This window comes from Silurus aristotelis, assembly GCF_946808225.1.
Source record: "Silurus aristotelis genome assembly, chromosome: 13".
In the NCBI taxonomy this organism is placed as follows: Eukaryota; Metazoa; Chordata; class Actinopteri; order Siluriformes; family Siluridae; genus Silurus; species Silurus aristotelis.
This window is the reverse complement of record NC_139586.1, coordinates 19,440,264-19,450,059: the sequence shown is the minus strand read 5'-3', so window position 1 is coordinate 19,450,059 and position 9,796 is coordinate 19,440,264. Positions and strand designations below refer to the sequence as shown.

The 9,796-nt window shown below is 38.8% G+C and overlaps 1 protein-coding gene across 1 annotated transcript; it reads left to right on the top strand.

Annotated features, from left to right (window-relative positions):
* The first annotated feature begins 183 nt into the window (after window positions 1-183).
* mrpl46 (mitochondrial ribosomal protein L46) lies at window positions 184-9,112 on the top strand. Its single transcript, XM_083559336.1, has 4 exons — window positions 184-495; window positions 1,453-1,654; window positions 5,068-5,238; window positions 8,501-9,112. The coding sequence occupies exons 1-4, from the start codon at window positions 265-267 to the stop codon at window positions 8,746-8,748; spliced, it is 852 nt and encodes a 283-aa protein (XP_083415462.1). The 5' UTR covers window positions 184-264; the 3' UTR covers window positions 8,749-9,112.
* Window positions 9,113-9,796: the final 684 nt, after the last annotated feature.

Here is a 9,796-nt window from a genome sequence, read left to right as displayed (position 1 = left end):
CGGGGTCGCGTGCATCTGGAATGTCCCATCCGACAAAATCATAGGGGTGGTACTTATGCCAGATCACGTACTTTTAGTAGATGCACGCAGCAAGTAGACCTTATCTTTATTTTATATATTGTGTTTTTTTATGAACACAGTGTTAAGTGCCTTATAGGTTGTAATAAAAGTACACTCCATTATCAGTTACCCACCTTCCCCATTATTGTTAGACGGCACATTTTTTTAGCGTTTGTTCTCCGTTGCATTGTGGGTACTTTCAAAATGTCGGCGCCCTGTTGGAGGTATGCTTGGCGACCGGTATGGCAAATTGCATCGAAACCAGAGAGGATAAAAGCTGCAGTGCGATATGTTTCATCTATCGCTCAGAAAGCCAAGACTGCTAATCCACCGTCGCCCTGGGTTATACACGGTGCCGTGTGCTTACAGAGGCTTCCGGTCATCTCTCAGGACCTGAACCCGCTTGAAGAGAAGTTCATGGAGCTTATGCGCCAGGTCATCTTCACGAAACCCCGCTAAGAGTGACAAGATTAGCAGCTTGACGTTATCTTCAAAGATAACGTCCCGTATAGCGTCTTTTCACGACTGTAGTGCTCTGTATAGGCGTTAACCTGGTTCATTCAAACCATTCTGTAGTGCCGTGATGTAGCAAAAAGGATGCTGAGTCCCACGTGACTCGTGTTTGACCTTTTTTGGTCTCAATGTGATCTAAAAGTCATTTTATTAAGTTATAGTCATTGCAATCGCACAATTGAGATGCAGCTTTTCATATCAAGCACCTAAATCCTGATTAAAACATCACTGTGTAATGAATACTGGGCGCACACTTTGTCCATGGTGACTAAATTCAGATATCCGGTACAATTGGGGAAGGCAAAATATCTATTTAAAAGTTACATAACGGACTTCAGTTGCCAAATTATCTAAAACACCAGAGACTTTGGAGGCAAGATTGTTCATAAAAATGCTGCTCACGATTTACATGATGCCACCTGCAGTTGATTTAAAAAGGATATTTTCTAGAGCAGGGGTCACCAACGTGGTGCCCAAGGGCACCAGGTAGCCCGCAAGGACCACCTGAGTAGCCTTTTCTAAAAATAGCTGTTTCCTACTTTGTTAAATCATTGTTGATTATTATGTGAAATCATTAACATGAGCAGTGTCTTCATGTAGATGAATATAATTAATTATTAACATATAATAAATGGTAAATTGAGAAAATTTGTTATTTCAGATCAAACTGAAAACTGTGTGTATCAAACTGGTAGCCCTTCACATTAATCGGTACCCAAGAAGTAGCTCTTGGTTTCTAAAAGGTTGGTGACCCCTGATGTAGAGATTTGTCATGTGTGTATTTATACATGTTAGTGAGACCTCCAGTAGCAGTTCATAGTCCAGACTTTGTAGCTCTTTGTTGTAAAAAGTTTTAACCATGTGCTGTGGCTTTTGTAGATGGAGCTGGAGAGGAGCATGCTCTCGGACCACGAGCTGCGGCTGCTGGAGGACGCAGAGCGCATGAGCCGCAAACAGGATGCCGATTACGACTCTGATGACGAAGAAGCCTATGGAAGTCAGGAGATTGTCACCGCACATGATTTGGAGGACACATGGGAACAGAAATTTAAGCTGTTCCAACCTGCTCCGAGAACAAAAGGTGCGGAAACTCTCTAATGAAATGAAAGGGATTTATTTTATTCAGAGTGGCAGTGAGATACATTTACATTTGCGCCATTTAGCAGACACACTTGTCCAGTGCGATGTACAAAAGTGCTTTGAGTCTCTAGCAATAAATAAATCTACACTGGTACGCCAGATTACACACTTCAAATAAATCAGACTACAACTCTTTAATCTTACAAAGCAAACTTGGGAAGTGCTAATTTAAGTGTTTCAGGTAAAGGTTGGTCTTCAATCGTCGCTTGAAGATAGTCAAAGACTCTGTACGGACATCTAGGGGAAGTTCATTACACCACCTCGGTGCCAGAACAGAGAAGAGCCATGAAGTATACTTACCTCTAATTCTGTGAGAAGGTGGTACCATTCGAGCTGTGCTGGAGGATCTCAGACAGCATGGTGCAGTGCGAGGTGTGGTGAGGCCTCTGAGGTCTTGTAGGCAAGCATCAGTGTTTTGAATCTTACGTGCAGCTACTGGAAGCCAGTGAAGGGAGCGCAGCAGTGGGGTGGTGTTGGAGAACTTGGGCAGATTGAACACAAGTCGTGCAGCTGCAATTTGGATCATTTGCGGTGGACCTATAACGTTCAGAGGAAGACCTGCCAGCAGAGAGTTGCAGTAGTCCCGTCTTGAAATGACAAAAGACTGAACAAGCACCTGGGCAGCCTGTGTGGACAGAAATGGTTAAATCCTTCAGATGTTGTAGAGAAGAAATGGACAAGAACGAACCACATTAGCAACATGTCAGGAGAAGGGCAGTTGATTGTCCATATTTACTCCAAGGTGGCTGAAGAGGAGAGCAGAGGGTCATGAAGTGTTATTCGGAGAACTTGACCTGGAGATGAATCACCTGGGATGACCAGCAGTCCTGTTTTGCTGGAGTTGAGTTTTAATTGATGAGCACTCACCCATGAAGATATTTCTGTTAAGCATGCCGAGATCCAAGCAGAAGCTGTGGTATCTGAGGGAGGGAAAGAAAAGATGAGTTGAGTGTCATCAGCATAGCAGTGGTAGGAAAACCCTTGTGTGGATATGACTTTACCAATAGAGTAGGTACTGGGGAAGAAAAAGAGGGGACCATGCATAGATTACATTTTTTTAATGAAATGATTGCTATAATGGCAAATATCTGCCAAGATCTGACACTAATCTACTTACTTACTTTAATAATAGCACAAGCCTCTTGAGATTTCTCCCCTTCTATGAATTGAGGCACACTATTATTCTATTTCAGCTACTGATGATCTTAAAAAAACAATTTGGCCCCAAAATAAAAAAGTACTGAATGTTCCTTTCACTCTGTACATATTTGAACAGCTAAGAACTTTCTTGTCTAAAGTTTGATTTCTTTTTGTATTGTACACTTGCGGGGTTTGGTTAAGGCCTTTATTAAAAAATTGTAGAGTACAATTCAAGTCCCCCAACACCTTTTTTTTTTTTTGTAGATTTAGTGCTCATTAAGTGTTTATACAAGTGGTGGCTTTATAGCCAGCAAGTGACTTTGTACTTTAAACAGCCTTAGGGAACATAATTACACTATTTTGGTGACAAAGAAGAGTTTTTTGGCACACAAATTTGATTTGTACTGAAACAATTTTAGAAAATACCATAAGCTGAAAGACCAATAGGATAAATAACATGTATATCAAATTCCACCTTTAAATTTGTCTCTTTGTATAGTTAGTTGAATGCCACAATATCAGAAATCATTCCGGTCAAAAACTAAGAAGTTTTGGGCTGATTGACTGAATTAATATACACAGAAAATTGTCATTCATCTGGCAGTAGATACTTATCCAGCAGTCCAAACCCGTTTTTGCCCAACATGACATGATTTACCCTAACAAGGAATTAATTTAAATATATTTTAAAGCTAATTAGGGACTTGTTAGATTTTTTTTTTATATTTCAGTGTTGGACTGGAGACAATTTCAGACCAATTTTTTATTTTACCACTATTTCTGTTGTAAGACGAGTAAAGGTAGATGTAATATTGCCAGCTGTGAGGTTGGGAAATGACACACTTACAGAAACTTGCCTGGATGGTCGATTTTTAGGGATTCTTCATTAGTGTGTAAATAAAACCCCCTAATTTTTAAGATTAATCCATTTACAAATCATGGTCGTATGAACTCATGTTCATACGACCATGATTTTCAATGTGGTTGTCGCAGGACCATAGCTGTATGCCTGTTTCATCTTTTTGGGCCCAAAGAGATCCTGACTGTCTATTGTCTGCAGGTTGTGACAATGTCATTTGCCATCATTTTGGATAAAAAATTGGCTGTATAGAACCAACAGTGGACAATAGTAAATAATGTTAACACAATCTATCCAGAAGTCAGTAGTGAGCCAGAAAGTCAGCAAACATTAGCGATAACTTAAACAATGATTTTAAATCAGTGATTACTATAATCAGTGTTCTAGATTTAAATAGAGGCTTGCTTTTTGATGAATTTTACTAGCTGCAGGCCAGCAATTACAAGTCAGGAATTACTGGATGGCAGTTCCAATACCTCAGCTGGATGGTGGATTTTTTTAGATGATTCTAAAGTAATCTGCATTTCAGTGTAATCCTTTTACACATTAGTTAATGTCCATAAGGCTTATATATTTTTCTGAAAGAAAAGAATCTTACATAGCGTATTTAATCCCTTAAAAACAATAACTTAGTCGCTTTGTTGTGGTATAACCTTTTTTCTTTTTATGACAATTTTTTTGATATATATATTATTTCCCCAAGTTAAAATAGTTTACTGATGCAAGGTCCTTGACTTAAGTCGACAATATGTTAGATAGTGAGTGACAGGAAGTGCAGGTGCCTCGCAAGTTTTACTGAGGAGAAAATACTGCTCTCCATCATGTGAGCTGAGAGGAAGGTGGTGGGGCTTCCAGGTGGTAGTATTTGTGCAAATCGATCCAGATTAATGTTTACTTTGTTTTATAGAGAAGAAATACACTTGTATTTTTCTTAATAATAACTTTTACCAGTGCACTTTGATGTAACATTGCGATGCTTCTATTAAATTGCATGAAGATTGGGTGATCTGGTAATATAATCACTTTGATGATGTTGCAGTCTAAAATCATGCAGAGGCGATTAAATTCTATCGCAAAAGCTTTCGTTCAGCTTTTCTCCATTAATAGATTTGTGGAGCATCTTGCTGTGCAGCCCAGGCCTTATTTAATACTTGAACAGCGTGTCTCTTGATAAAATAGCTGTGGCGTAATTGTTTTCTTCTTGATATAATCCGAAACACAACAGTGATGTCACAGGCCACAGATGGATTTTGTTTATCTTCCCACACTGCAGCCATTCATAGGATAAATATTAGCGAACACTAACTCTCGCTAAGTGTGTCATACTGAGTCAGTGATTTCCAAACATTTTGTAGCTTCTGACACCACAGATGTGAGCTCGGCTGAGCGCTGCCTGGGAGACAGCGTGGTGCTGCTGGTGAAGCAGGATGTTGGCTCTCAGAAGGTTTGGCTTCTGCCTCAGTTGCCATGGGAGGCGGGAGAGACGCTGAGGCAGACCGCAGAGCGTGCCCTCGCCAGTCTGCCAGGTAATGTGCCCACTTCCCTTTACGCCATGTGTGCACGCGCCAAGCGGAAGATTAAACTCCTGTCATTTTGACTTGAACTTTATAATGGATTTTACTAATTCCAAGAGCGAAAGAACATCCAGATAAAATATTCAGACAAGAGTATGAACATTTCTGCTGGATTAAAGAAAAGAAGGGGGGGTTAATCCGATGCACTCCAGCTGCTTTATAATGACTGTGAAGACTAAAGAGGTGCACAAGGGATCTGATTGGAGGTTTAAACGTTCTAGAACAGTTTTTTTCTGATTTTGTAATATATGAATTATTAACATTTTCTTTAGCAATTTACATATTTTCCAGGTTAATTTACTCCCATGCACACAGGATATATTCTGACTAAATTATGTGGTTATAGAAAATAATCAGTGCTGTTGCTTTATATAACTGGCACAATTACCTGCTAATTACACAATATTTATATGCGGATTTTACTCTTCTGCTATGTAAATTTCTTTCTGTTGGCCAACCGTAGTCTGTCTCTCAGCAGCAGATGATGTGTAGGAGAAAATTCACTTACACATGGAAACTGTTTCGTTTACTAGTGTGATAATTAATTACATGCCTGATTTCATTTATTACTTCTTTTTTTCCTGTTTTTATTTTGCTATGTGTTTATCAAGCATGCGATAAACAGATGTAAAGGTTTCAGTTTATTTATGTGGCTCTTTTTAAAGTTATAAAAAATGGACAAAGGACTAGTGCAGTGTGTTAACCTGTAACTACAATTAAGGGTTAACATAAGAGAATAATAGATAGTTGATTTGAGGAAAAAAAATTATATTCTGAATTCACTTTATATTTCCCTGATTTTCTTTTTTTAAACCATTTGGACCCAGGCCGTAATAATTTATGTAATTCAAATTCTCCTCGTGAAGTCTGACTTGATGATGCTCCTTACCGTGTGGGTGTGTCTGTGGGTGTGTATGTCAGGTAGGTCAGGCCACCATTGTAAATAAGAACCTGTTCTTAATGACATGCCTGTAAAAATAAAGGTTAAACAATGTCTTCTCAAACACTTTTCCACTCTCTATCTATTCCTTAAGTCAGGGGCTACCTGTATGCATGCGTGTGTGTGTGTGTGTGTGTGTGTGTGTGTGTGTGTATATATATATATACACACACACACACACACACATATACATATACACACACACATATATATATATATATATATATATACACACACACACACACACATATACATATACACACACACATATATATATATATATATGTATGTATGTGTGTGTGTGTGTATATATATATATATGTATATATATATATATATATATATATATATATATATATATATATATATATATATATATATATATATATATATATATATATATATATACACGCACGCACGCATGCATACAGGTAGCCCCTGACTTAAGGAATAGATAGAGAGTGGAAAAGTGTTTGAGAAGAGTAAGACTTACGTGTCTCGGTTCCAAAATGCATGCCTGGCAAGCGTTCTTTTTCTCCCTCTGTTTTCTTGAATATATTTTTTTTTTCTTTTTTTTTTTTCTTTTCTTTTCTTTTTTGTTCTTTAAAAAAGAACAATACTAAATGAGAGAGAAAATAAGACTGGTGTCTTAAAATAAGCAAGTACAGTGGAACCCACTTATCTCGCCCTCGGTTAACTCGACAACCCTATTAAGTCGACGTTTTTGAAGTGGAACCGCCAAATTCTCGCTTTTTCTAAGCAGGGGGGATTTGCCATTTAACGTCAGTTTTCTCGATCAGGGCGGTGCAGCCGCAGAAGAACTCGCGGAAGTGGCGGAAAAATCAATCCTTACAGCTGCTACAGGTGTTGTATTGTATACTGGTGAATCTCTGCTGTTAGTTAGTGCACATATGCCTTTTGTTGTTAAATGTTATGCGATGAACGGGAGCCGAAAGCCGCGCTTGGCGGCGCGGAACGTGGGATGAGCAGCAAAAGCATAGAATGAACACCGGCAGGATCGGGGGGGAATCCGCGATGCGCTTTGGGAAGAAAAGAGCAGCCGTTGAGAGAGTGCCGGTGGGAAGACACGTACCGGGATACGCATGCGCGATAACAACGACCGCCGTGAACCAACATATACCAACAATAACGGACGGTGAGAGTGTGGAAGTTTAAATAGGAGCTGGTGATGATGATAAACGAGCACCATATGTGCGCGATTGAAGCCGGGAGCTTCAGAGAAAGCGGCCGAGAAAACACCTGACACGCTGAAGGGGGCCGAAGGGGGCGTGGCAGGGGGATTCCTGACAGTTAACAAACATGTACTGTATGTATTTTTATAGCATGACTTCATCAAACAAATCGCGGCAACGCTGTTGTGTAAAAAAAGAAAAAAAAAACTCCAAAAACACGTGCATGCACATTCTCATTTATTAACGCACATCATGTACATAAAGAAATTTCAAGAACGTTAATATACTGCCGCCATTTTGATTTTCGTTTATCTCGATCATCGGTTACCTCGATGCTTTTTGGCGACTTCCTAGGACATCGACATAACCGGGTTCCACTCTAATGTGTTTCCTTTTCAGAAAAATGTTAATTTTTATTGCTGTAATTGCATACAAGAATATCAGTGAAAATTAAACCCATATAGTGTATTTAATGGCCATATTACATCAAAATACAAATGCTGTTTCTTTCAAAAAGTCTCTCTGCAGTGGCCACGTAGGGTAGGTTATGGGAAACTTCATTAAAAAAAAAACTCAATTATTCTCACTGATTTATTATTTATTAAATCTCGCACAGTATCGTGATGAGGTTTTCTTGTCTCCAGAAAGCTGCTTGAAATTTTCCCCAAACTAAATCTGTGTATTTATCTCCAGCTAAAATAAACGTGCTCCAATAACACTACTGGCCACTGTAGAGAGACATTTTGACCGTACTGTATATAAAGAAAAATATAAAAAACCAATTTAAATCACTTTAAAAACAGTAACTGCACTGTTCGGTGTTTACTATGATTTAGTTTGAAATTATCCCAAACTTTCGGGCGTTTTCTTTGGCCTGAATCTTCTCCTCGCCCCTCTGTGTGTTCTTCTCGTTCCTCCATTCTTCATTCTGCAGCATGCGCTTACCTGTCCAAATTACCTGTCAGAGTTATTCGATTGTGTGTGTTTATTGTTTAGCAGTATAAGTTGTGTAAGTATAATAGGAAATTTAGAAAAAAAAAACATACAACATATTAAAGTTTTTGTTTGTTTCTGCACTTAGGTGAAAAATTGGATGCGACCTTCCTCGGGAACGCTCCTTGTGGATTTTACAAATACAAATTCCCCCAAAACATCCGGACCGAGAACAGAATAGGAGCCAAGGTGTTTTTCTTCAAAGCTGTGCTCTCTGGTAGGGGCAGTCTGCCACTAGAGAAGAACTCCTGTGTGTGGGTGAAAAAGGATGAGCTCCAGGATTATCTCAAACCAGAATACCTGAAACAGGTCAAGCGATTTATTTTGAATGTGTGACATGCTGAGACACTGGACCCCATGTAGAAATGTTATATACACACACTTCTGTAAGACACTTTCTCTGACTCTGTGTAGTTGGATTGTCAGACATCAAATGCCTCGTCTCTGCTGATCAGAAGTAAAATGTTCAATTTGGGGGGGGGGTGCTCCATTTTCACGCCATAATCAGTTATGGCTCTGTGACCAAGTGTGACACAGATGACAAAATAAATCCAGATTTCCAGAGGAGTTGATTAAATAAATGAATCCGGTGTGATGAGCTGAGTGTGTCGGATGGTGAGCTTGATTGAATTCTGTTCCAGTTACACAACCACAAATAACCGTTTATATTGTACATGTGCATTAAACGTACTAATGTGGACATTTTTAGTGTTTCATATTTTTCTTCAGTTGTATTGCTTTGTCTTGAAAAGTAAAACACATTTTAAAAAACAGCCAAACATGAAGTTGACCCTCAACCATGAGTTGTTCTCTACGAATGACACAGTCCATAATTTCATATTTTATAGTAATATGTCTTGTGCCATTTTCTGTCACTGATCATCAGTATTAATAATACTGATGGAAATGGAGCCCCTTTAACACTTTCATGCTTGACAAGGTTCTTTTAATGCTATTATAGGACACAGAAGTCCTGTAATGCTGACTCAAATCAATCTCCTTGAAATAACTGTCATTTTTCACCTTGTTCCACTTTGACTTTAAACGTCACCTCTGTAATGCAAATGTGATTTCTTGAATAATTGTCCTGTTAAACGTGATTGATGTCGCTGTAGTTGAAATTCTAGTAAAATTTTAAAATATATATAATGTTTGTGAAAAACACCATGACATCCCACATATATATCAGGCTTTCCCAAATTACCTAAAATGTGAACGCGCACAACTGTATTGTTTGACTTGTATGGTGTATAGCATTACAATTTCTGTTAGCTGGAACTGCTGTGCCTACATGACGATGCTCCTGATCGCAAAGCAAGGTCTATGAAGATTGCCAGGAACTGTAAAAGACTTTAAATGACCTGCAAGGATCCCAGTTGAGTTG

Excerpts from the sequence above, each read along its gene's own strand:
- mrpl46 (XM_083559336.1), top strand. The coding sequence starts at position 265 with ATGTCGGCGCCCTGTTGGAGGTATGCTTGGCGACCGGTATGGCAAATT. Across the intron at positions 496-1,452 it reads TCATGGAGCTTATGCGCCAG|ATGGAGCTGGAGAGGAGCAT; the intron begins GTCATCTTCACG and ends TGGCTTTTGTAG. Across the intron at positions 5,239-8,500 it reads TGCCCTCGCCAGTCTGCCAG|GTGAAAAATTGGATGCGACC; the intron begins GTAATGTGCCCA and ends TTCTGCACTTAG.